We start from the raw sequence: 27,151 nt of genomic DNA, 5'->3' as shown, positions 1-27,151 counted from the left end.
GAAATCTGGCTTGAGAGATTATAGATTTTATTCATTCACAGAAACAGCTATTCAAAATTGCAGATTTTCAATAAAACAGAAGTTTATTACCCAAAAGAAAGCAAACTATTTAAATATAGAACACAATCTGAAAGATCTTAAACACATGCCATAACAGAGTCTCATCTATTCTTCAACATCGCCACGTTACCACATTTCAACTCCAGATACTGTCTCAAATCTTTTAAGTTTGACTTAACTGGGTCTCCTCAGTTCTTTCATGTAAACCCTGTTAATTTCTGTTTTTCAAGGATCACAGCAATCCTTGATTATCTTAAACCAAAAGCAAGTTAATCTCTGCCAATGTTTAATCCCAGATATAATCTCCACAGTGCAAACAAAAAGTCTTCCAGTGACACTCCAGGAGGCTTGAGCTCACCTGTTCTGACTCATACACAATTAGGCTCTAGAAAGGACTTTGCATTTTTCACACTTCTTCACTATGTGACAACACCCATCTGCCAAACTATCAAGTAATTATGTGTATGTAAATCACATACCTTTCATCATACCTCTAACAACTACTGCTAATTTCTTTTGTTCAAAGTATTACCCAGACAGCTGTCACATAATACCCTCCAATTTTGTAAGGATGCCTTGGTGCCAAACCTACTCAAGTGCTGCCTTGACATCAAAGGCAGTCACTGTTACTTCCCCTCTCGAATTCAGATCCTCTACCATGTTTTGACCAAAGCTATAATGTCAGGAGCAAAGTGGCCCTGGTGAAATTTGATTTGATTGTCACTTGTACTTATGTATAAAAGTACAGGAGTACAGTGAAAAGTGTATAATAAGTATCAAGATATAGAATTTTAAGAACAAGATAAAAAGAAATAACAAAATTAGAAGTTGGACATTGCAGTAATTATTGTATAGCTCAAAACATATGAAACACGGTTAAAAGTTGCAGATCTTCTTAGTTTTAAGCAGAAAATAAAGAAATAAAGCTGAAATTTCCAACATTGCAGTCTTTCCTTAAGTGCTTAGCTTCGGTGGGTCTGCACTTTGAGGGATCACCTTGAGACTGGACATCCGCACTGATGCCATGCCAGGCAGAGAAACTGCCACATATCAGTAATAAATGCTGGGCCAAGAGCCCACCACACCAGGCTGAGAGTCCTCCACGCTGGGCCGAAGGTTCACCTTGCCAGGCTGGAGGTGACCACACCAGGCCAAAGGTCCACCTCACTGAGCCAGGAGGCCGCCATGCTGGGTCTGTGTTGAGTCTGAGCCCAGGAGTCAGTGGCTACGAATCTGTGGCTGGGAGAAGAAGGAATAAAAAATACACGAAAGAGATAAAAAGGGAACGGATGAGCTCCATCTGGACCATCCTACTCTACCACCATTAAAACTGAGCATTAGTGAGCAGGTTCTTGCTGAGGAATTGCAATTTCCGAACACTGCTGATGACCCCTTCCATTACTTTTCTGATAATTAGTAATTGGCATTATCAGGGTTTGTCTTGTTCTTCCAAACAGGATAATAACGGGACCATTTTGCCCACCGTCTGGAATGTGCAAATTTGTAATTGCATGTGAACAGCTCGACTAAGTGAACAGTGAGCTCTGGAGTGCACATTTTCAGCATTATTTCCAAAAATGTTATATCATAAGACATTTGAGCAGAACTAGGCTATTCGACCCATCGAGATCTGTTCAGCCAATGTTGTCAGAGCCCATAGCTGTTGCAGTATCCAGTGCCTTCCACCATTTTGTGATATCACTAAAGTTATTATTTTATAAATATGCTTCCTTACTGAAGTCTTTATGATGATATTGTGAATTATTCATTTATTGTGCATAACTAGATCCATGATAGCTTGTTTCCTAATTGATTCCACAATGTTCATGATAAATTGGTGAGTTTCTATGATCAGTGAATGGTTTATGTGAGCAGGTATATAAAAAGGAGAGTCCAAACTGCTTCATGTTTCCTCAATTCCAGGCAGTGATTAAACATCAACTCACTAACTGACAGCTGTGCCCACACTGCCAATCCATATCAACAGCTTCCCCCACCACCACTTCAAGCGATGATTATTAATCTTTGGATTTAGGTAATTTGGAAGTAATGAAAATGTGTCATTTTCAAAACATTCAGCAGGCCATCCAAGATCATGGAGAAGTCATATGTAATGTTTCAGAATTTTGCAATGTCTTCATTTCAGCAGCAAGTGACAGATTGTTTGCAGGTGCAGGACACTGAGATTTGAAGCAATCAACAACCTCCAATGTCACATTGACCATGCTAATAGACAAGTAAACATTTCAAACTATGAAACATGTCTTCCTGATGTTGGTGGTCAAATCAAACCCTTTACTGGTATTAGAAAGTGTGATAACTCAGAAACCGAATCGGAAAGGAATGTCATTGCTGAAGACTAAAATGGAGCCACTACTAATGGCATACATTGGCGAATCCCTGACAGTTCAACAGACCCGTCCCGAGGTGTGCATTTCTTTTTTTACATCTGGAAGTGTTATAATACACAATCAACAACTTTTCTGCCACCAAACCACCGTGCTTTTTTTTCGGTTTAAACGATCAACCAAATCAGTAATCGTGTAGACAGTTGGATATTTACATGCAAAGCCTATTACGACATTGCAAATCATCAAAAGTGAGAGGGCAGGATTGTTAGGGAGTGGGTCTGTTTCACTAATGACTTTCTTTTTACATCCAGAAGTGTTTAGATTAGATTAGATTACTTACAGTGTGGAAACAGGCCCTTCGGCCCAACAAGTCCACACCGACCCGCCGAAGCGCAACCCACCCATTCCCCTACATTTACCCCTTTACCTAACACTACGGGCAATTTAGCATGGTCAATTCACCTGACCTGCACATCTTTGGACTGTGGGAGGAAACCGGAGCACCCGGAGGAAACCCACGCAGACATGGGGAGAACGTGCAAACTCCACACAATCAGTCGCCTGAGTCGGGAATTGAACCCGGGTCTCTGGCGCTGTGAGACAGCAGTGCTAACCACTGTGCCAACTGAACACCTTTCCCACTAAATCAATGTGAATTTTTTGTATGTTTAACTATTAACCGCCATCAGTAATCACCCATGCAGCCAATTAGAAGCCTACAATGCAAATTCCTTTATGTGCAATGGGAACCATCAAATGTAGCGGGGGTGGGGGGTTGGTAAGGTGGGGGTCTGATTTTTCTAATTTAGTTTTTTTTGTATTATTTACATATTTTGAAATATCACATTTGTTCTCTATGTCTAAATATTTCTAATCAACCTATTCAGAGATGTTATTACACACCTCCAGAGGTGGGTGAGACTTGAATCCTAGCCTCCTGGTTCAAATGTAGGGATAGTATCACAGGACCTCAAGAGCCCACCAAAGAAGGGCATGAACAATGAATCCTTGAATTCCAAAACTGAGGTTCTATCAACTGAGCTACCAGGCTTTATTTTTAACCGATTTTTCTAAGCAACTTGTTCAGAGATGTTATTACACACCTCTGAAACAGGTGGGACTTGCTCAAAGGGATACTATAAACGGCACCACAAGAGACCTTGCATGGGGTGTCTGCTTTTTCTGGTTCTACCCAGAAGAACTATTACATACAATTAGGTGATCGTCCCACTACCAAAATCATCATGACTGTTTTGCTTTTTTAAAAATTAATCACCACCACCAGTTTAAAATAAAATTAGCCAATTGAGTATTTACATACAAAGCCCATTGTGGACAAATCATCAAAGGTGAGGGAAGCCAAGGAGAGCAGCAAGGATGGAAATCAAAATGGAGTTGGAGGGAGAAATAAATCACTTCATCACTCATGATGACCACCTTTCTCTAAAGACATCAAGAGCATTGATGGACAACTCATTCTCCTTCTCCGATGATATTCAGGCACGAATGTAACAATGGAAGAGGGATCTGCTTAATTTTCTTTCTGTTTTTACTTGACAACAGTCCCTCCTCAATCTGTGAGGGGTTTATTTCTTTGCAATCAACTATGGAAAAGCTGATTTAGTAAAGAAACTGTCAACAAGTTCTCTATGTATGCTTTTAAAACCAAAAAGTTATTTTTCTAACAGTTTGTAGTTCAACACAGCTAGATATTCTTTTGAATATTGACCAGTGAATTCCATTGATAAATTTGTGGGCAAAAATGACATATTTCCAATAACTTAAAGGAAAAATATGACTGTCAGGGAACGCATGTGTGGATCTACTGGGGTTCATCTCAGCATCTCCTTCGAGTGATGGGGTTGAAACTCTGATTGGCAAAATGCCTGATTGTTGGTGAACTGAGAGAAGCAGGTGCCCTCTCCCTCTAGGGTCTGCTCTTTTTTTTTAATTTAACCCATTTTTCTAATCAATCTGTTCAGAAATGTTATTACACACCTCTGGACCAGGTGGGACTTGAACCTAGGCCTCCAGGTCTAGGAGTAAGGACAGTATCAGTGTGCCATACGAGGGCCTTTAGAGTCTGCTGTATAACTATTGAACCTATTTTTCTAATCAACTGGTTCAGAGATGTTATTTCACATCTCTCAACAATGAGTTTGGGCGGGTTACTCTTCGGAGGGTCGGTATGAGCTTGTTGGGCCAAAGGACCTGTTTCCATACTGTAGGGAATCTAATCTAAATTAAAAGTGGTACTTGAACCTGGGCCTCCTGGCTTAAAGGTAGTGATATTTAAATGTCCTGCTAATATTGTAACTTTCTATTGGAATTTACTACAAGTGGCTCAATGCATTCAGAATCTCCTTACTTACTGTTTGGTGATCAATAAGAGCTTGGCTTCAATGATAGGTTCCATTACAAGGATTTTTTTTTCATGGGATGTGGGCATTACTACCTAATCCTAGCATTTATTGCCCTTCAATAGGTGCTGAGTTGCCTTCTTGAACTGCTGCAGTCCAAATGGTTCAGGTAAACCATAGTGCCACTTGAAAGAGTTCCAGAATCTTTATGAAATGGCAATGAAGGAATAACATTATGTATCCAAGTCATGATAATGTGGCTTGGACGATCTTGCCAGAGGTGGTTTTCACATTCTCCTTTTAGGTTGTAGAGGTTGTCGGTACTGCTGAAGGAGTCTTGAGATGCATTGCATCTTAAGCATCATACAACTCTGTTGCTGCTGCTTACTGGTGATAGAGGACTAATTGTTGAGGTGTGTTGTTGATCAAATCGTCTGTTTTGTCCTGTATGGTGACAACATTGTCAAGTACTGTTGGAACTGAAATAAACTAAGCATATATTCCATCATACTCCTGATTTGTGTCTTGTATGTGCTGGAAAGGGTATGGGGAGTCAGGGAATGCATTTATTTCCATAGAATTCAAAGTCACTGACCTATTCTTGTCACAAGAATATTTTTATTGCTGTTTCATTTCAATTTCTGCTTAACAAAATTGATAGTGGGGATTTCAGTGATGGTTCAGGGATGATGGTTCAATCTTCTCTTGGATACGGCCATTGGCTGACACCTGTTGTATGAATGTTACCTGCCACTTATAAGCTCAAGCCTGAAGTTTATCCAGGCTTTGTGACATATGAACACAGATTGCTTTCGTATCTGAGGAGTAGTGAATACTCTGCAATCATCATTGAACATCCCCCACTTTTGATAATATGCTGTACAGGTCACTAATAAAGCAGCAAAAGGTGGTTGGAATTAAGGTACTGTTCCAAGTAATTCCTGCCTCGAAGTCTTGGGACTGATATAATTTTTAAAAAATTGTTCACCCAGAGGATGAGGGCATCACTGGTTAGGCCAGCATTTACTGCCGACACTAACTGCCCTGAGACCAGTTGAGTCAACCACATTGCCATGGGTCTGGAACAATGTGGTTGACTCAACTGGTCTCAGGGCAGTTAGTGAAGCACAGCAGGTCAGGCAGCGTCCAAGGAGCAGGAGAATCGACGTTTCAGGCATAAGCCCTTCTTTTCCAGCAACACATTTTTCAGCTCTGATCTCCAGCATCTGCAGTCCTCACTTTCTCCTCAGGGCAGTTAGTGTTGGGCAATAAATGTGGCCTAACCAGTGATGCCCTCGTCCTCTGAATGAATAATTTTTTAAAAAAATTATCTCAGTCCTGGGACTTCAAGGCAGAATTACTTGAAATAGTACCCCAATTTTCTTCCCTAAAGGATGTCAGTGAATCTGATGGATTAGTTCTTGCCAATCAACAACAGATTCATGGTCATCCTTGGATTCTTAAATTCAGATTTTTTAAAAAAATTGTCACAGTGGTGATTGAACCTGGATCCCCAGAACATTACCTGGGTCTCTGGATTAATAGCCCAGTGACAAACTCACTACACCATTACCTCCTCTAATTGGGCTTCAATAACCATGATCGTCTTTCTGTATGCTGGCATGATTCCAACTAGAGCAGAATATTTCTCCTGATTCCCATTGACCTAGTATTTGCTCGAGTGTGACATCAAATTCAGTCTTGATGTCACTCCCACTTCAGTTCTTTTGCCTATGTTTGGACCACAGTTGCAAAGTCAGGAGCTAAGTACTCCTGGTGAACCACAAAATGGGTATCAGTGAGCAGGTTATTGCTGTTTGATAGCATTGTTGCAACACATTCCATCATTTTGTTGATGATTGAGAGATGTTTGATGGAATGGTAATTGGCCAGATTGGATTTATCCTGCTTTTTGTGGACAGGTCATACCTGGACAATTTCCACATTGCCAGTGTTATAGCTGTGTTGAACAGCTAAGCTATGGATGTGGCTAGTTCCGGGGGATAAGTCTTCAGTGCTATTGTTGGAATATTGGCAAGGCACTTGAATGTTAGTCTTGTACAATTAGCACTTTTCTAATCTTGCTTCCCATATTTTGAGAGTGGAGTATTATAGATGGTGTTTTGAAGTATGTTGCATTTTACTTTGGTATTCATTATGGAATGCTGGTGAAAGCCTTTTGTGTAGAGAAACTGTTGGATTTTATTTGGTCGGCAGAATATCTGATATTGGCACAAAGGCAGCATTTCTGCTTTGAATGCTTCAAGGGTTCCATCCACTGGGGCACACCAGGATGTCTCCAGCATACCATATCCTGGACATCTCCAGGCAACATTGTGAAATGGCTTGTTCTGAAAGGTGTTAAAAAGCGATCAAGCTTAGTTAGTTTCTGCGTGTTTTCATATATCTTTCTGAGGTAGCAGGGCTATGGCTTATGACTTGCATCCATTCTTGCACTTAAATCCCCACTGGATAAAGATATCCTGACTTGGGGATTCTCCTGGAAGTGCCTCACTCCTTATAGAACTTCGCTGGAAAAGCACAGCACGTCAGGCAGCATCCGAGGAGCAGGAGAGTCAACATTTCGAGCATAAGCCCTTCATCAGGAAGGGGGGGGGGGGGGGGAGCCAAACGGGCTGAGAGATAAATGGGAGGTGGGTAGGGCTGGGGGAAAGGCAGCCATAGGTAGGTAGATGGAGATGGAGGTGATGCTGATAGGTTGGAGTGGAGGGTGGAGCAGATAGATGGGAAGGAAGATGGACAGGTAGGACAGTTCAAAAGGGCGATGCCGACTTGGAGGGTTGGATCTGTGATAAGATAGGGGGAGGGGAGATGAGGAAACTGGTGTAATCGACTTTGATCCCATGTGGTTGGAGGTGATCTTCCTCAAGGTGTGGATGGCTAGGATTTGGCGCTGGAGGATTTGCATGTATTTGGCCAAGTGGGAGTTGAAGTGTTTGGCCACAGGACAGTGGAGCTGAGGTAGCGTGGGAGTTGGTGGGTTTGAAGCAGATATCCATTTTGAGTCGATTGCCAGAAATGGAGATGGAGAGGTTCTGGAAGGGGAGGGAGGTATCTGAGATGGTCCAGGTGAACTTGAGGTCAGGGTGGAAGTTGTTGGTGAAGTTGATGAACTGTTCAACCCCTTTGTGGGAGCATGAGATGGCGCCAATACAGTCTGATGTAGCAGAGGAAAAGGTGGACAATAGTGCCGGTGCAGCTGCAGAAGATGGACTGAGGAGGGAGGCATAGCTTGGGCCCATAGCTACCCCTTTGGTCTGAATCCTCCACTCCCAGCACCTTCCTTTATCAAGGCAAGAGGTGCAAAACTTGTGCCCACACCTCCCCCCTCACCTCCATCCAAGGCTCCAAAGGATCCTTCCACATCTGGCAGAGATTTTCCTGCACCCCCAAACACCTCATCTACTGTGTCCATTGCTCTTGATGTGGTCTTCTCTACATTGGGGAGACATGATGCCAACTTGTGGAACATTTCAGAGAACATCTCCAGGACAGGCGCACCAATCAACCCCACCGCCCCATGGCCGAACACTTCAACTCCTCCCCCCCTCCTCCAAGGACTTGCAAATCCTGGGTCTCCTCCACCGCTAAATCCTTGCCACCCTACATCTGGAGGAAGAACATCTCATCTTCTGCCTTGCGACTCTCCAATCACATGGGATCGATGTCAATTTCACCAGTTTCCTCATATCCCCTTCCCCTCACCTAATCCCAGATCCAACCCTCTAACTCAGCACTACCCTCTTGAACTGTTCTACCTGTCCATCTTCATTCCCACCTATCCATTTCACCCTCTATTCCAACCTATCACCATAACCCCAACTTCATCTACCTATCGCATTTCTAGCTGCCTTCCCCCGAGCTCTACCCCCCCCCCCTCCCATTTATCTCTCAGCCCACTTGGGCACCCCCATCCATGTTCCTGATGAAGAGCTTACGCTTGAAACAGCAACTGTCCTGCTCCTTGGATGCTGCCTGACCGGCTGTACTTTCTCAGCACCATACTTTTTGACTCTGGTGTGCAGCATCTGCAGTCCTCATTTTCTCCTCATAGAACTTGTCTTTCACCTTTATCATGGAGCACTCTAACAGAGCATGGATACCCATGAGGCTGTTTGAGTTCAGAGGTGGGTGGGGAGAATATATTCTGAATTAACCGGACTGAGTTCCATCATCAACACTAGTGACTTCCTTACAACAAAAGCTACACTATGCCTACAAACCTCCTCTGAACTCTTCCCTATCAGATGGATTTGCTTTCCTTTCAGTGATTCACTCTTTGAATTCACCAAGAGTGGATCTCTGAAAGAAAAGCATATTCATCCGATCGGGAAGAGTTCAGAGGAGGTTTGTACGCATAGTGTAGCTTTTGTTGTATTCAGCCCAAGTTCCACTTCAATCACAGTTGTCTTGTGTATGTTATCATCCAGCTGCAAACGGTCTGTGTGCACATGGTTCTGACATTCAAGCCTACTACCAGAATAGTTTATGTCTTTTTTTCCCATGTTTTTCACTTGCTTGCCTGAAGTGATGGATTCCATTCATTGTTCAGCCAGGCCTAGAAAATGCAAGCCCCTTTGAGACAGATGGACCAGTGGAGAGTCAGCAGCTCATTATTTGGAGACTGATCAACTTGAAGTGAGCTGTGCTTTTTTATCAGCAGGACAGAATGCACCTTCCAGCCTCAGGTGACAGCTACCGTTTTCTACGGCAATGAGGTTAACCTTGTCACTTGTAACTGGTGTTACCAATGCTGTGTTAATATTCCACAGAAAATCTGACACATCTTTTCCTGTGAAAAATATAAGAAGATCCAGGGCAGCCAAAGATCAGGGTCCCACTCTTGACCTCCTTGGTTTAGTCGAAAGGAATACAAAGCATATTGACACTGGTTTGATTGTAGAAGTTACCAGAAAGATGACCAACGTAGGCAACAGTCTGTCTTTGGCTCCCCTAAATTTTAAAGAATGATTTGCTCCCTTCGCCTTTAACTGTCATCAGGTGTTTAAAAGGCAGTGGGGGGAGATCCAAGATGGCAGCGATCCAGTAAGTTTGCCCTGCTGAGCTCTGCTCCATAACCCAGGCAAAGTGGTGCATTTACCCTCCCTTTCTTAGTTATTGTGGTAAAAATTGGCAGTTTTAGATCTCCAGAAATGCTGTGTGTCAGTTTTGTTGATTAAGGCAGATGACCAAGGGAAAAGGACAGTGAGGATCGCAACAAGCAGGGCACTCCCCTACAGCAAAGGATATGCCCACAACCGCAGCGTCGGCCTCCACAAACATCCCAAGGGACTTACCTGTGGAGCAGAGCCGAGTCTCGGAGTTTGTGAAACTCCAAGAGAAGCTCGATTCAGCCATGGAGCAGACCCAGACCAGGCTAGAACCGATCATGGCCATGCTGCAGAAGCATGACCAGCAGATCCAGTGTCTCAGGCAGTGTGTCGTGGAGGTAGAGCAGCAGACTGCGACTTCCGAAACCGTGGCAAAATCTTTGGCGGATCCGGGTCCAGGCACTGGAAGGACAGGTACGGGCCCGACTGGAGCAGGTCCTCAAGCTCGAAAGTCGAGGCCATTGGAAGAACATTCGCCAGATTGGGCTGCCAGAATGGGAGGAAGAAGGCCAGCTAATCAGTTTTTTTGGAGCAATGACTCCCGCAGTGTTTGAGGCTGGAAGTTGGAACGGGCCGGGTGTTGAGTCGAGTGGCCCACTGGGTCGCATAGCGCAGGCCCGGATTGGAGCAGTGCCCTCTCCCGGTCCTAGTGCGGCTCCAGCATGACAGAGATAAGCAAATGGTGTTGGAGGCTTCCAGAACACTAGGGAAGGATCCACATGCCCTGATTTTCAAGCAATCAAGAATAATGTTCTTCCAAGACATTTCTGCGGCCATGATTCATGAAAGGAAGGCCTTGGTGAGGTAAAGAAGAGGCTGACAGACTTGAATATTCAGTACTCTAAGATATCTGGCAGTGTTGCGTTTCAGCCACGGAGGGTCTGTATTTAATTTTGACTCATCAGAAAAGGCAAAGGACTTCCTGGACATCTTAAAATAGACTGGCTGGCTTAGATAATATGGACAATAGTGTTAACTTTGTTTCTTCCTCTGTAGTTTGCCTGGTTTACCTGACTTTGTTCTTTTAATATGTGGGGATCTCCTTTTTCTTTTTCTCTGTCTTCTCCCTTCTTTCTCCCCTCCCATTATCCTTTTTTAAATAATTCCCTTTTCATTTCTCTCTCTTGATATGGGATTCAGGGGCAGGGAGTTATCTACCAGGATTGCCTTGGGTCAAAGTGTGGATGGGACGGGCTGAATGCCCACTTTTAATTTTCTTGTTATAAGATGCTTGTAATTATTAAAAAATCTGTTTTGCCTGGGTTTGGGGCGTGGCTTCAGCTAATAGGAGCCATGGAGGGATTAATGAGGGGTGAGTGCCCCATGTGGGCAAGGGGGAAAGTCTCCTCTTATTTGTTTCATACGTTGGTTTATTGTAGAAGTAGTTGTTAGAAGTTTTGATTTGACAGTTTTTGTAGTTGTATTCTCAAGTTTGTATGATCTGTTGACTGTTTTCACTCAGCGCATTATGAGTGGGGTTCTTCCTCTCGGAGGTCACGGGCTATCTCAGATTGCTATGGCTAATAGTTTGTTTGAATGGTGCACCTGGAAATATTAAGGGAAGTCATTCACCAATTAAGAGAAAGAAGATACTTTCAAGTCTTAGAAAAGAAAGAATCGATGTAGCCTTGCTGCAAGAAACACATCTAACTGATAAGGAGCACTTAAAGTTACATCGGGGAGGCTTCGACCGGGTGTTTTCCTCATCCTTTAATTCTAAAAGCAAAGGAGTCGCTATACTCATCCAGAAGAATCTCAAATTTCAGCTGTTAGAGTGGGCGGCACGGTGGCACTGCTGCCTCACAGCACCTGAGATCTGGGTTCAATTCCCACCTCAGGCGACTGACTGTGTGGAGTTTGCATGTTCTCCCCGTGTCTGCATGGGTTTCCTCCGGGTGCTCCGGTTTCCCCCCACAGTCCAAAGATGTGCAGGTCAGGTGAACTGGCCATGCTACATTGCCCGTAGTGTTAGGTAAGGGGTAAATGTAGGGGTCTGGGTGGGTTGCGCATCGGTGGGTCGGTGTGGACTTGTTGGGCTGAAGGGCCTCACTGTAATGTAATGTAATGTAATGTAATGTAATCTAAATTAAGGACGAATATGGGTGTTTTGTGATCCTTACAGGATTTTGAAGGTATCTTGTCCCCAGGCATATCTGCTCAAATTTTTAACGGATACACTTTCCAGATTGGTGGCCTTTGGAGCATGCCATACGATTATAGGGGGAGACTTTAACTGTCTTATCGACCCCGGGGTTTTGTGGGCAAATCCCTGCAATCCAGGTGGACTGAGTGGGGAGATGGGGTTGGTGGTTGTGTGGAGATGTCTTCACCCTGAGGGTAGGTACTTCACCTTTTTCTCTAATCTACACAAGTGCTACACTAGGATTGCTCCATCGGCCTTTTTGAATTCAGTGCTGTCCTGTGGAATTAGGAACAGCCATTTTTGATCATGCGACAGTGTACATGGAGGTCAAGGCAGGAGGTAACGGGACTTGCTCGCGGCATTGGCACCTGGATCCTTTCCTCCTGAAAGATAGCAACTCTGCTGAGTATTTTTCGCAGAAATTTAAAAATTTTTTGGGATATTAATTTGGGTACGGCCAGTAACCCGTTGGTGTTCTGAGAGACGGCCAAGGCCTATGCAAGGAGTTTAATTATTTCTTACTCAGTGACCCAGAAGCGGCAGAGGGGAGAGTAGCAGCGTATGCTTGAGGCCTGGCTGAAGGCAGTCGAGACAGCATACTTTGACAGACCGTCTGTGACCAAGTTGCTGTGGAGTACAGCCCTCAGGGGTGCTCTGAATGCTGCGCTCAGCCAGACAGCAAAGAGGGAGATCTCCTTTACGAAACAGTGGTTATTCGAGTATGTTGATAAACTGAATAGATGTCCGGCATATCTGGCCAGAAAGAAGAGTGCCCCCAATCTATCACATCAGAGAGTGTGCTGGTACTCTCACCTGCGATTCCAAAAGGTTAACATGGCATTCAGGAAAGTCTACTCTGAATTGTATCGGTCAGAGAGCTGCGAGGACAGATTGGTGAAGATGGAGTCCTTTTTTAAGATCTTGGACCTCCTAGGTGTAACTTCGGAGCAGGTGTCTCTTTTGAATGTCCCGCTGACGATCCAAGGGATCTAGAAGACAGTGACGCAGCTCCAGAGTGATAAAGTTACTGACCCAGATGGATTTCAGAGCAAGTTTTATAAAATGTTTATAAACATACTGGCCATTGGACATGTACAATAATTCATACAGTCAGGACTGCCTCCATCCTCTCTGAGAGAAGCTAATATCTCTCTTATTCTCAAGAGAGGGGAAGCTCAAGAGGATTGTACTTTGTACAGGGCCATATCGCTATTAAACGTGGATTTCAACATTTTGTCAAAAATACTGGGGTTGACGTTGGAGAAGGTCTTGCCCACCACTGTAAAGGAGGACTAACAGGTTTTATTCGGGGATGCAGGTCTTCTAACAACATTAGAAGAGTACTGAATATGGTCGAGGTGTGCCAGTAGGGATCGATTCCGGCCAGGCTTGGTAGTCTCCCTGGATGCAGAGAAAGCATTTGGCAGGGTAGAGTAGCTGTAACTCTTTTATGTCTTTGAACGGTTTGGTCTTGGAGGGGTCTTTGCCAGGTGGGTGGCAGTGTTATATAGTGACCCTAAGGCAGCTGTTCTCGCTAATGGTATAAGGTCTGACAACTTTACTATTGATACAGGCAGCCGACAAGGGTGGCCCTTTGCACCACTGCTATTTACATTAGTGATTAAGCCGTTGGCAGAGGCTATCCGGAGGAACCCCAATATAATTGCCCTGAAGGTAGGATCAGGAGGGCATAAGATCACCCTTTATGCAGATGATGTCCTTCTTTTCCGAAATAACCCGACAATATCTATGGCCCGTTTAATACAAATGATTAATTTATTTGATTCTTTCTCAGAGCATAAAATCAATTTTATGAATTCAGAGGCCATGCCTATGGAGAGTCTTGTAAGAGTACCTGATTTTGGGGGTGGAATCCGATTCCCTTTCAGTGGTCACAGGGAGGATTCCTGTATTTAGGAATTTTTATCACCCCAGCCTTCGATCAATCATATAAAACTAATTTTGTGCAGTTGCTAGAGAAGATAAGACAAGACCTTCAGCGATGGGAGGATCTTCTGATATCTTGATTGGGTAGAATAGCTCTGGTTTAAAGGAATGTTCTTCGTCGTTTATTATGTACCATGTGAATGCTTCCTTTGATGCTGCCCAGGCAAGCGCTACGGAGGCTTAACAGTTGGCTTGGCTCTTTTATCTGGTGTCACAGGCGGCCTCTAATTAAGCTTGCCAAATTGCAGCTTCCACAGGGGATGGTAGGGTGTGGACTTTCCAGATTTTAAGAAATATCAATTAAGTTCCCTATTTTCCTATGTGGCTGATTGGGCTTGCCAGGACTGGAGGTCAATTTGGCAGGACATTGAGGCCTCCCAGGCAGAATGCCCCCTCATTAATTTGTTGTTTATGGGCAAGATGAGGACTATTATGGACTATTGCAGAAATCCAATTGTTCTTAACATGGTTAAAGCATGGAGAAGGTTGCAACAAGGTGAGGGCAATTTACAAAAAAACTTCCCCTTTTACTCTCACAGTAGGAATGACAGGATTCTGGCCAGGATCAATGGATTTTGGCTTTAGGCTCTGGGAGTCTAGACGAGTTTCCTGTCTGGGAGATTTATTTGAGGGGAAGGTCCTGATGTCTTTTGAGCAGCTGAGCCAGAAATATGAGCCATCTAGGAGGGACCTCTTTCATTATTTTCAGATTATGGACTTTATACAGAAAAGCACTATAAGTCTGGAGGGGAGAGTACTTCGGTCTGCGGGTACTCTTTTGGTCAGCGCCCTCTATCATTTATTAGAAGGAGGTAGTGTCTTGAAGGTCATTAAACAGCTGTACGGGATCTGAACTCAGGAATTGGGGGTGCAGATCTCATCAGAGACGTGGGAGGATTTTTGGGAGAACGTAAGGAAAATTTTGATTTGGAGCAGAACGCAGGCTATGCAACTGAAGGTACTCCACAGGGCTTATCCGGCACTGAGGCAGGAGCGTCCCTAATATGCCCCAAATCTAAAATGGATATTGGTACTCTTACTCATTGCTTGTGGTTATGCCACAGGCTTCGTAGGTATTGGTGCGCTATAACGAGTGTTTTGGAAGGGGTTTTGGGAACCAAGGTCAAGGTAGAGCTGGTGTCTCTCCTCTTGGGTTTGCTGAATCTTTGGACACTCATGGGAAGAAACTGTTCAATATTCTTTCATACTGTGCAAGGAAGAACATTCTGATGAGCTGGGTGTCGGAAAATCCCCCAGGACTCTCAGGGTACCGTAGGTTAGTTATGGAGCACATCCCCCTGGATTTCCTTACAAGTATGATACACCAGAAAACAGAACTTTTTTTAATCGGACGTGGTGGCCCTTTTTGAACTGTATGGACACAAACTTGTTGGCTATAGTGGCCAGGGCCTTTTTGTAGTCATGAGGGCCATGTCTGGCAGGCCAGGGGCCCCTGGGAGGAAGAATTCTGCATAAATACAGGTATGCCAACCGATGCTCCCAGTGATGGAGAGCTTTGGTGGGGTTGTGCTGTGTATTGTAACTTTATTTCGTTTAATTTGCCTTGGTTCAATTCGATTGAATATCGTTTTTAAAAATTTATTTATTGTAGTATGGGTAGGGTTTTTCTTTTTTTCTCTTTTAAACTGTTTGTGGAGTAGAGTAGTAGTTTGTTTACTGTTATTGTTATATTAAAAGATTGTTATACTATTTTGTAAAAATTTCAAAATCCTTTTCTCAATAAAAATATTTACAGAAAAAAGGCAGTGGGGTTATTCACCCATTGTTGGAGTTTGGGTCAATGTTCAAGTAGTCCTGTTTTCTCAGAATGACTGTTTTAAGAATAAATGGCACTACGATGAAGGAAATTGGTTGAGGGGTGAATGTTGGCTGGACATTCCTACAGTACTTTGAAAAAGTGCCATTACACATTACAGTACTTTGAAAAAGTGCCATTTAGCCGAACAGCATCTAAAAATCTCATGAAAAACTGCACTAGTAGTACATAAATCACGTCTTTCTAAGACTGAGTCAAAAGGAACACGTTATCTCAAAATTTCTTGACCTCACCTGAACCAGTTTTAAGTGGTTGTCACTTCTATGTTGTAGGAAGTGTGGCAGCCAATTTGCAGGTAGTGATTCAGCACAAACAGAGCTAGGATAATGGTCAGATAATCTGACTTTGTGATGCTGACGGAGACATAAACGCTCGTCAACCCCTCTCACTCTTCTTCGAAAGGGTAAGGTGGGGGCTGTTCATGCGTGCATCTGCACTCAAAAAAACTCACCTGAACCTTGCTTTTGCAAACGGAGCCAAAAATAACTTCTCCGGAAAACCACACTACTTTATAACCTCAAATGAAAAAAAGAACACGAAATAAACACGTTTTGTTTTCACAGCTCGAGCGATGAAATCAATTCAACGGTCACAAGGCGTTAATTTTTGAACTCACCCGTGATGTGTTTCAGAGGAGGGCGAAACGAGTGCGTGTTTGTTTTATCTCTAGTTTCCCCTCCCAAGATTAAACATAAACACACGAAGAGACGTACGAGGTTTGACGTTTGTGGGAAGGCCGTGGCATTTTGTTGTCGCTCCCCGAGGTAAAGGGGAGGAACGGACGCTTCTCCTCCTCCTCCGCATTCGGTGGCTGGAGCTCCGGACTCGGCCGCACGACCAGGAGCTGCTGTCGGCCTCTGTGCCCCCCACCCCAAACACAGTGGGCCAGCCTGGGGCGGGCCGAGCTGGAGGATGTGCTGCTACGGTGACTCTCGGGCCGCCCCGTCCCCAAGCCACAAATAGATCGAGCCGGTGAGTAAGTGAGGAAAATGCCGCCTTGGGGAAGGGGAATCGCTTTCAGGCCCCGGAGTTTTCTGTGTTTTTTGGGGGAAGGTGAGGTGGGAGTCGGCTTGATCGCGCCAGGCCTGACGGGATGACGGTCAAAATTTAGCCGCAGGGCCCTGGAGGCCTAGTCAGGGAGATCGGGCTGCTCTCTTTTCTCTCTCTCCTTCTCTCCCCCCCCTCCCTACCGCTTTCCCTCATCGCCAGGCAAGGCCGAGTCCCTTTGTGCGCCCGCCGGGAGGAAGGAGCTGAAGCGAGGCCCAGGCCGCTCGGGTGACTCAGGTTTTAGTGGGCCCCATCGGCCTCGGTGACCACCTTCTAGCAACCCCGCGGGTCGGGTGGGGGAAGGCCTGGGCCTCTTCTCTCTCCTCCTTCCACCTCACCCAACCACCCACCGTGAGGCGGCTGTTGTGTAGAGATCGGCCTGGGCAATACCAATCCGCCGGCTTTAGCCCGATTATGTTTAAATGGCGTCTCCCGAGCCGGGGAGGGAGGGAGGAAAGTGCCTTAATTTCGGCTGGAAATCGCTTGCCCGGCTTTTCAGGGTTTTTTTTTGGGGGGGGGGGGGATTGATGAACCGAAGTACACACAGAGGAGGGGGAAAATATGTTAACGTGTTATTTCCTTGTGTTTTTTTTTGGTTTTAGATTAATTGGGACCAGTTGTGGAAACAGTGATTTCTCTTCCCGGGGACTTTGTTATCCAGTCTCCCAGCGCTCGGAGAACATTAGTCGGGGAAACTGTCAGGGATTGTAGAGGCCTCTCTCACCATGGCCGATGTGGATCCCGATACGTTGTTGGAATGGCTACAAATGGGCCAGGGAGACGAAAGGGACATGCAACTCATAGCCTTGGAGCAGCTGTGTATGCTACTTCTCATGTCTGATAATGTGGACCGTTGTTTTGAAACGTAAGTTATCTTTTTTTAAAAAAAAACAAAACCATACGCTGTCGGTGTTTTCCTGTTGACTTTTTACTGGTTCCCAACTTCGACTGGAACATTTTAAGAAAAATTCAGGAATTTTATTGGTGTTACTTTAATCATATCTCTTCAGTGACGCGTTGGAAGGCAGAACAAAGCTATGAAGCACCCAGGGATTCCACAATGTTTCAGATCTCCGTTTCGATGGCTTCAACAAAGTTTATATTTTATGAACATGCCTGAACTGGTATTGTTCACGGTCTGCAGTGTAAGTGGCCGCCCAAGGGGAGTGGATATTACTGCACATAGAATTGCTTTAGTTTGGGAAGAGCAAGAGTTATGTGATATGTATTTACTTGTGACCTTGGAAGACAGGATTTTTTATGGTATTAAACATTGTTAGAAATAGTCAGTTTTTTTTAAGAGTCACTTATGATATTGATTCAATCAGAAAGTTTGGAGATTTGGACTTCCTGGCAGTACACCTGCATTACATTCTGGGAAGTTTCTTGACCATTGATGTTAGCAAAAATATCAATACACCTTAAGAGTCAGAGTCGTACATCATGGAAACAGAACCTTTGGTCCAATTTCTAGTCCTTTTGTTATGCTTTTATAATCTTAGAGTTTTTGATGGTTGACAGTTCTGTTGGTGCTGATAGCCTTGAGTGTCTGCTTGATGCTTCATTTTCAGTTGCTAGATCTCTTAAGATTCTATTCCGTTTATCAGTCATGGACAGATTCACCTGTGGCGACAGCACCATGCTAAATGAGATAGAATCATAATATTGAGCAGAAATTCTAGGGCATCAGCAGTAAAGAACTGACTACCATTACAAACCGTAAGACTATAAAACCATAAGAAGTAGCATCAGGAGTTGGATGGTTTAGCCCCTCCAGCCTGTTGTGCCATTTTATAGCATCATGCTGATGCAACATTCCTCACATCCACTTTCCTGCCCTTTCTCCATAACCCTTATTCCCTTACTGATCAAAAATCAGTTGATGTCAGCATTAAATATATGCATAAGGACCTATGCCTCCACAGCTCTCTGTGGCAAGGAGTTCCAAAGGCTCTCACCTCTGAGAGAAGAAATTCCTCCTCATCTAAGTTTTAAATTAGCACATCTTTATTCCAAGACACTGTCTCTGGTCCCAGACTCTCCCATGTGGGAAACATTCTGTCAGCATTTATGCTGTAAAGCCCCTGAGGAATCCTAAATGTCGCAGTGAGATCGCCTTCTTATTCTTTTAAACTCTTAGTGATCAGAATTGCGGCCTCTTTAAACATCGTAAGACCTGACTTTTTGTGAGGTACCATAGCAAATACAACATATCTACTGGTTCTCCTCTGTCCACTCTGTTTGAGACTTCCTCATTATGATTATTCAGATATGATTTCCCTTTCAGGAAGCCACGCTGAGCCTGCTAGATTAGACTGATTTTCCAATGTGCTGCTGTTAATTCCTAATAGGCCTATGGCTAACTGCTTTTCCCTCCTTTTTTTTCAAAAGGGGTTTCACATTTGCAGTTTTCCAATCCTGTGGTACTTCTCAAGAACCCGAGCCTTCTTTTCTTGGAAAATTACTACCAATGCATCCACTATCTCTGTAACGACTACTTTTCAGATGCTATGGACGCAAGCCATCAGGGCCAGGGTACTCCTCTGCCTTTAGCCTCCTTAGTCTGTCCAGCACTACTTCTCTAGTGATGGTGAGAGTTGTTAATTCCTCCCCTATATTCTTTACCATTGATGGATGTCTGTGGTATCTTCCACTGTAGACTGATGCAAAATATCTGTTTGACTTTCTATCATTTTCTTATTCCCCACAACTATTTCACCAGATTCATTTTCTAAGGGGCCTATCTTCACTTCACTTCCCTTTTTATATATTTTAAGAAGCTCTTATTGTCAGCTTTTGATCCTTGCTAGTTGGCCCTAATGGTTGATTTTTTTTTTTCTTTCGTTTTTTTTTCGCTTGTTTAGCATATCCTTCTCATAGCATTGCCATTAAGTCACAGGATCAGTGTTTGTTCACAAAAGTGTATAGGAGCAGTATCAAGTTTAACAAAAAGGGTGAGCCTGGTGGAGCAATACATCAAGTTTGCATGCATGCTAAAAGCAGACGCACTTGCTAACCACAGACAAGTAATTCCCCCAACTTATGGATTAGATCAAAGCCCTCTTGTCCTCCTACATCCAGTTGGAAATGGATGGCAAGAACTAAATATGAACCATTGAAGTCTCCACTCACCACCTCAAAGTTTAGAACATTGGTATAAATGACAAGGCTGAAGCATTTGCAATGATTTACCACCATGAGCATAAAAAACAAAAACAACTAAATAATATGCCGTTACTGAACAGTATGAAATTGAGAAGACTTTAAACTAAACGGAGAGGGAGAGTTCAGGAGAAGGGAAATGTAGACTTAAAAGGAAAAAAACGATGCAGGGCAGGTACTTGGATAATGATACCCAGAGTGGGACAGTAAGTGACATGAGTGTGAAAGTATGTAAGAAAAAGCAGTAAATATACTCAAAGGGCAGAAATAAATGGTAAAAAGACAAAAACTTAATGGCTGTTAAATGTGTATCTTTATGGGAACAAAATAAATTTAACGGGACAAATAGAAGTTTAATGAGGATCACCTTAGTCATTAGAGACATGGTTAAGCAAAGGTTAAAGTTGGGAAGTAAATATTCAGGGGAATGTGACTTTTCATAGGCAAGACTGGTGTGATCGTTTTTAATATAAGGTGGAATAAGTACGACAGCAAGCAATTATCTCTCTTGAGATGAAGAATCCATCTGGGTGGAGGCAAGAAATAATGAGGGAGAAGGAGTAGGGTGAGAGTAGTCCATAGGACCCCTAACAGTAGCTATAGTGTAGGATAGAACTCATGACAGTATGTAGAAAAGGCAGTGGATTAATAATGGGTGCCTTTAATCTTGTCGACTTATCAAATTGACAAATGTACCCAATAGAAAGAATTCATGGTGCATTCAGGGTAGTTTTTGAAGATATGTTGTGAATTCTATCAGGTTGCTTTGGATTTATTAATGTCCAATGAGATCAATTGAATAAATGATCCGAGTAAAAGATCCTTTCGGGAACAGTGACGATACCATGGCATTATTTATCATTCAGTTTGAGAGTGATAAACTTAGGTCAGAAACAACTGTGCTAAATTTAAATGAGGTTAATTCAGTAGGGATGAGGGTAGAGTTGGCTGGAGTGGCCTGGGAAAGGAGTTTTGTAAAAGGCTCAAAGGAACACTACAAATGTAACACCCTTTTTCACAAAACAAGGGAGAAAAGCAAACCGGTAATTATAGGCCAGTTAACTTCATATCTGTCATTGGAAAAATTGTTAGAGTCCATTGCAATTGTTAGTCAAGCATTTAGGAATGCAAAATATCAAGCAGAGTCAACAAGGATTCATGAAAGGGGAATCATGCTTGATTTAAAATTTTATTAGAATTCTTTTGAGGTAACAAACAATGTAGCTAAATGGAAAGACATTCAGTAAGGTACTGCACGTAAAACAGTTGCATTAAATGAGTGCCCGTGTGTTGGGGGCAGCATATTAATATAGATAGAAGTGATGGAGAGTGTGGGATATAGAGGGCATTTTCAGGATCACACCCTGTAACCAATGGAGTGCCACAACTATTTGCAACATGTGTTAATAAATTTGAGGGAATTAAATGTGCCATCGTCAAGCTTGTGGATGACAAAAATAGGTAGGAAGGCAAGTGAAGATGACTTAGAGTCTGTAGAGGGACGTAGACACAAGTTAAGCAAGTGGGCAAGAACTTGGCTGATGAAATGTAAGATGGGAAATATTGCAATTGTGTACTTTGACAGGGAGAGCAGAAGAACTGAATGTTTAAATTGTGCAACTGCAGAATACAGCACACAGATTTGGAAATTCTTGTGCGTGAATCCCAATGCTAGCATCCAAGTTCAGGGAATAGGGAAGATAAATGGACTGTTTACTTCATTTCAAAGGAAATCAAATTTTAAAAGTAGAAAGGTCTTGCTAAAGCTCTCCATGATGCAGTTCAACCACAGTTGGAAAATTGTGAATGATTTTGGTCCCCAGCCTTGGAGTTCTGAAGAAGGGTCACGGGATCTGAAACGTTAGCTCTGCTTTCTTGCCACAGATGCTGCTGGACCTGCTGAGTTTTTTTTCAGTAATTGCTGATTTCCAAACCAAACGTTTTTGGACCTAGAATGCAGTTGCTTTTTATTTTGCCTGCAAATGTGTATGGACAGTTTTTCTAGTTTTTCCTAGAATTTAGAATGAGAACTTATTTGCAAGTGCAATTACTTGGTTACGCTTTTAGCTGAAGTGAGCATGATTAATATCTCGTGCCTATTCCTTCTCTTTATTTTTGTTTATTTGAATCCAGATGTTTCCTTTCTCAGTTAAAATCTGTGCCTTCTCTCCTTGCTTTTCTTTCAGACCTTCTGTGGCCAGGTTTTGGGAATTTCCAACATTTTAAGCTTCTCATCCATTATTTTTCTTGCACTCCAAGGTGCTTTGTGAAATTTTTTTCCACATTAGAACATGGAGCAGTACAGCACAGGAACAGACCCTTCTGCCTACCGTGTCTGTGCTGAGCATGATATACTTTTAAATGACCCTATATACCTGAAAATGGTCCGAAAAACCCTATTCTCTGCCTCTAATTAACTACACTATTGCATTTAAACTATTGAATTGGCAATTTTCAAAGTTTTAATGTGTTTTATTTTACTGTTCTAGATCTTTGTGTAATAATAATAAGCCCCATTTTGGGCTCCTGGGTTTGAATCCCACCACAGCAGCTGGTGGAATTTGAATTCAGTAAAAATTTGGAATTAAGAGTCTCTGAAGATGACTATGAAACCATATTGATTGTTGGGCAAACTCTTCTGGTTCACTAATGTCATTTAGGGAAGGAAACTGCCATTCTTACCTGGTGTCGGCTACATGTGATTCCAGGCCCACGGCAGTGTGATTGACTCTTAACAGCCCTGTAGGGTGGGCAATAAATTCTGGCCTGGTCAGTGACACTGTCTTCCCATGAATAAAGATTTTAAAAAATTAATATTAAAACTTTCATCAATTTTTCCTCATTCAAAATCTCTCCTTTTTTGGGTGCTTTGTGATCAATCTTAACGAGATTGATAACTCACTGCAGTGCCATTAGAATGAGTCAACAGTAAATTTTAATGATTCACTGACCTGTTTTGAATTGTTTCAATCTTGTTTCGCTGACATTAAAAGAACAATGAAAACCAGATGGATGACATTACTGTGGCCTAACTTGTGTTCTGAAGCTGTGTTTGCCTTTTGTTTTTGTCTCTTTGTTTAGCCTCTTCTCAAAGCAGACTTCATCACGAGTCTGCCAAAGTTTTACCAGAGCTGAAATTACAAACTGTTTTAACAGGATTTTTCTTTTTAGACCCATAGAGTTGTCCAGCATGGAACCAGACCCTTCTGTCCAACTCCCCCATGCTGACCAGGTATCCTAAATTAATCTAGTCCCATTTGGCCCATATCCCTTTAAACTCTTCTTGTTCATGTACCCATCCAGATGCCTTTTAAATGCTGAAATTGTACCAACCTCCTCCACTTCATCTGGCACCTCACTAAAAGTTGTTCCTTCGGTCATTTTTATATCTTTCCCCTCACCTAAAACTTAAGCCCTCAAGTTTTGGACTCTTATATCTTGGGGGGAAAAAAAGACCTTGGCTATTCACCCTATCCATGCCCCTCATGATTTTATAAACCTCTATAAGGTCAACCCCCAACCTCCGACACTCTGCTGAAAGGAAAATAGCCCCAGCCTATTCCGCCCATTCCTAACAGCTCAAATGCAGTTGACTCTGAACTGCCTTCTGGGCTATAAGGGATGGGCAATAAATGCTGTATAGCCAGTGACAGCCTCATCTCGTGAATAAATAAAAAACATTCTCCAATACCAACAAATCCTTGTAAATCTTTTCTGCAACCTTTTAAGTTTCACAACATTTTTCCTACAGCAGGGAGCCCAGATTTGCATGTAGTATTCTAATAGTGGCTAAACCAATGTCCTGTACAGTGCAACATAACATCCCAACTCCTATACTCTATGCACTGACCAATAAAGGCAAGTATACCAAATGCTGCCTTCACAACCCTGTAGTGTGCCTCCACCTTTAAAGAACTATGAACTCCCATCCCAAGATCTTTGTTCAGCAACACTCCTCAGAACCCTACCATTAAGTATACAAACCCTGCCCTGATTTACCTTACCTAAATGTAGTATCTCACGTTTATCTAAATTAAACTCCATCTGCCACTCCTTGGACCATCTGATCAAGGTCCCATTGTACACTGAGGTACTCTTTTTATTTTCCCTCTCCACTATGCTACCAATCTTGATGTCATTTGTAAATTTACAAACCATCCATCAGGAATAAGGGGAATGAATTTAGAGCATGGATCAGTACTTGGAGCTATGATGTTGTGGTCGTTACGGGGACCTGTATATCACAGGAATGGTTGTTGGATATTCCAGGGTTTAGATTTTTCAAGAGGAATAGGGAGGGAGGTAAAAGAGGTGGGGGAGTGGCATTGCTAATCAGGGATAGTATCACAGCTGCAGAAATGGAGGTCATTGAGGAGGGTTTGTCTCCTGAGTCAGTATGGGTAGAAGTCTGAAACAGATATTAACTACCTTGTGTTCCTCAGCTTATTGGCCATGGTTGCCTTCTATTTCTGTTAGGTAATTTGTGTCTTCCACTGTGAAGATGACACAAAATATTTCTTCAGTGTCTGTGCCATTCCCCAAGATTTTGCCTATTTCTGCCTCTGTGATTATTTCTTTTAAATTTCTTTGTAAAGGTTTGTTATTTTTAAGGCTTCTGGCAGACCTGACTAGGTGATTTCCAAATGAATGAAGTGTTGGCCTATTTGCCTCTTGAAAAGGGGTCATTTCCTTTTGTTGCCTGGTGTTCACATGTTTATTTTCCAGCAGAAATTAGCAGGTTGAAAGTGAAGCTGAAACCTTGATGTTTTTCTGCTCTCCTTTCCCCATGGATAATGATTGGGCTCCTATTGCTGCTAATTGAAATAGCGAGCACAAGCACAAATCAGGACTACCTGTTTTATTAAAATGCAAACTACTGTACAATTTTGTCATGTTAATAATTCTAACTTTGTGTCTGCATTCCTTAATTATTTAATTAAATGACAAAAAGTAGAGGACCCAGCACCGATCCTTGTGGCACTCCACTAGTCACAGGTCTCCAGTCTGAAAAACAACCCTCCACCAGCACCCTCTGTCTCCTACCTTTGAGCCAGTTCTGTATCCAAATGGCTAGTTCTCCCTGTATTCCATGAGATCTAACCTTGCTATCAGTCTCCCATGGCGAACCTTGTCGAACATCTTACTGAAGTCCATATAAGTCACATCTACTGCACTGCCCTCATCAATCTTCTTTGTTACTTCTTCAAAAAACACAATCAATTTTGTGAGATGTGATTTCCCACGCACACAGCCATGCTAACTATCCCTAATCAGTCCTTGCCATTCCAAATAAATGTACATCCTGTCCCTCAGGATTCCCTCCAACAACTTGTCCACCACCGACGTCAGGCTCACTGGTCTATAGTTCCCGAGCTTGCCCTTGCCGCCCTTCTTAAACAGAGGTACCATGTTAGCCAACCTGCAGTCTTCCGGCACCTCACCTGTGACTTGATGATACAAATATCTCAGCAAGAGGCCCAGCAAACACTTCTCTAGCTTCCCACAGAACTCTAGGGTTCAACTGATCAGGTCCTGGCGATTTATCCACCTTTGTGTTTCAAGACCTCCAGCACCACCTCTTCTCTAATATAGACATTTTGCAAGGTGTCATCATCTATTTCCCTCCAGACTATATCTTCCATTACCTTTTCCACAATAAACACTGATGCAAAATACTCATTTAATGTCTCCCCCATTTTCTGCAGCTCCACACAAAGGCCGCCTTGCTGATCTTTGAGAGGCCCTATTCTGTCCCTCGTTACCCTTTTGTCCTCCTTGTATTTGTAAAAACCCTTTGGATTCTCTTTAATTCTATTTGCCAAAGCTGTCTCATGTCCCCTTTTTGCCCTCCTGATTTTCCTCTTAAATATACTTCCTTTATACTCTTCTAAGGATTCACTCGACTTATCCTGTCTATACCTTAGATATGCTTCCTTTTTCTTTAGTCATCCAGCATTCCCTATACCTACCAGCCTTTCCTTTCACCCTAACAGGAACATACTTTCTCTGGATTCTCGTTATCTCATTTCTGTAGGCTTCCCATTTTCCAGCCGTCACTTTACCTGCGAACATCTGCCCCCAATCAGCTTTTGAAAGTTCTTGCCTAATACTGTCAAAATTGGCCTTTCTCCAATTTAGAACTTCAACTTTTAGATCTGGTCTAACCTTTTCCATCACTATTTTAAAACAAATAGAATTATGGTCGCTGGCCCTAAAGTGCTCCCACACTGACACCTCAGTCACCTGCCCTGCCTTATTTCCCAAGAGTAGGTCAAGTTTTGCACCTTCTCTAGTAGATACATCCACATACTGAATCAGAAAATTTTCTTATACCCTCTTAACAAATTCCTCTCCATCTAAACCTTTAATACTAGCAGTCCCAGTCTATATTTGGAAAGTTAAAATCCCTTACCATAACCATCCTATTGTTCTTACAGATAACTGTGATCTCCTTACAAGCTGACTCTTCGGAGGTCTATAATACAATCCCAATAAGGTGATCATCCCTTTCTTATTTTTCAGTTCCACCCAAATAACTTCCCTGGATGTGTTTCCAGGAGTATCCTCCCTCAGCACAGCTTAATGTTATCCCTTATCAAAAATGCCACTCCCCCCTCCTCTCTCGCCTCCCTTTCTATCCTTGTAGCATTTGTATCCTGGAACATTAAGCTGCCAGTCCTGCCCATCCCTGAGCTATGTTTCTGTAACTGTTATGATATCCCAGTCCCATGTTCCTAACCATGCCCTGAGTTTATCTGCCTTCCCTGTGAAGACCCTTGCATTGAAATAAATGCAGTTTAATTTACTAGTGCATCCTTGTCCCTGCCTGCGCTGACTCTTTGACTCGCTTCTGTTCTCAACTGTACCAGCCTCAGAATGACCTTGTTTCTCACCCTCTCCCTGGGTCTTCCCCGCCCCCCAACCTTACTAGTATAAATCCACCCGAGCAGCTCCAGCAAATTTCCCTGCCAGTATATTCGGCCTCTTCCAATTTAGGTGCAATGTGTCCTCCTTGTACAGGTCACATTTTACTCCAAAAGAGATTCCAATTATCCAAAAATGTGAATCCTTCTCCCGTACACCAACTCAGCCATGCATTCATCTGCTCTATC

General features: G+C 43.0%; 1 protein-coding gene and 1 long non-coding RNA gene across 12 annotated transcripts in view; one reads left to right on the top strand and one right to left on the bottom strand.

Annotated features, from left to right (window-relative positions):
* Window positions 1-123: 123 nt before the first annotated feature.
* On the bottom strand, window positions 124-16,536 carry LOC122553767. Of its 3 annotated transcripts, none has more exons than XR_006312839.1 (4): window positions 16,447-16,536; window positions 16,064-16,346; window positions 12,860-13,035; window positions 124-1,299 (listed from the first exon to the last, which is right to left on the bottom strand). It is a non-coding gene; the product is annotated as an uncharacterized LOC122553767 (long non-coding RNA). The 3 variants fall into 3 exon arrangements; XR_006312838.1 differs by having other exon boundaries at window positions 16,282-16,346; XR_006312840.1 differs by lacking the exon at window positions 16,064-16,346 and having other exon boundaries at window positions 16,447-16,535.
* The window catches only part of hectd1 (HECT domain containing 1), a 77,530-nt gene continuing 66,897 nt past the window's right edge, over window positions 16,519-27,151 (top strand). For 7 of the 9 annotated variants that reach the window (XM_043698065.1, XM_043698062.1, XM_043698059.1 and 4 more), the window contains exons 1-2: window positions 16,520-16,802; window positions 17,480-17,742. In XM_043698065.1, the coding sequence (XP_043554000.1) occupies window positions 17,603-17,742 (140 nt within the window). In that variant the 5' untranslated portion in view covers window positions 16,520-16,802; window positions 17,480-17,602. Of the gene's footprint in view, window positions 16,803-16,867; window positions 16,884-17,479; window positions 17,743-27,151 lie in introns of those variants that run through there. The other 2 variants (XM_043698064.1, XM_043698058.1) reach the window with 2 other exon arrangements.

This window comes from Chiloscyllium plagiosum, chromosome 10, assembly GCF_004010195.1.
Source record: "Chiloscyllium plagiosum isolate BGI_BamShark_2017 chromosome 10, ASM401019v2, whole genome shotgun sequence".
NCBI classification, from domain to species: domain Eukaryota; kingdom Metazoa; phylum Chordata; class Chondrichthyes; order Orectolobiformes; family Hemiscylliidae; genus Chiloscyllium; species Chiloscyllium plagiosum.
Note: the sequence above shows the minus strand (reverse complement) of the source record. Positions and strands in the feature narration are given on the sequence as shown.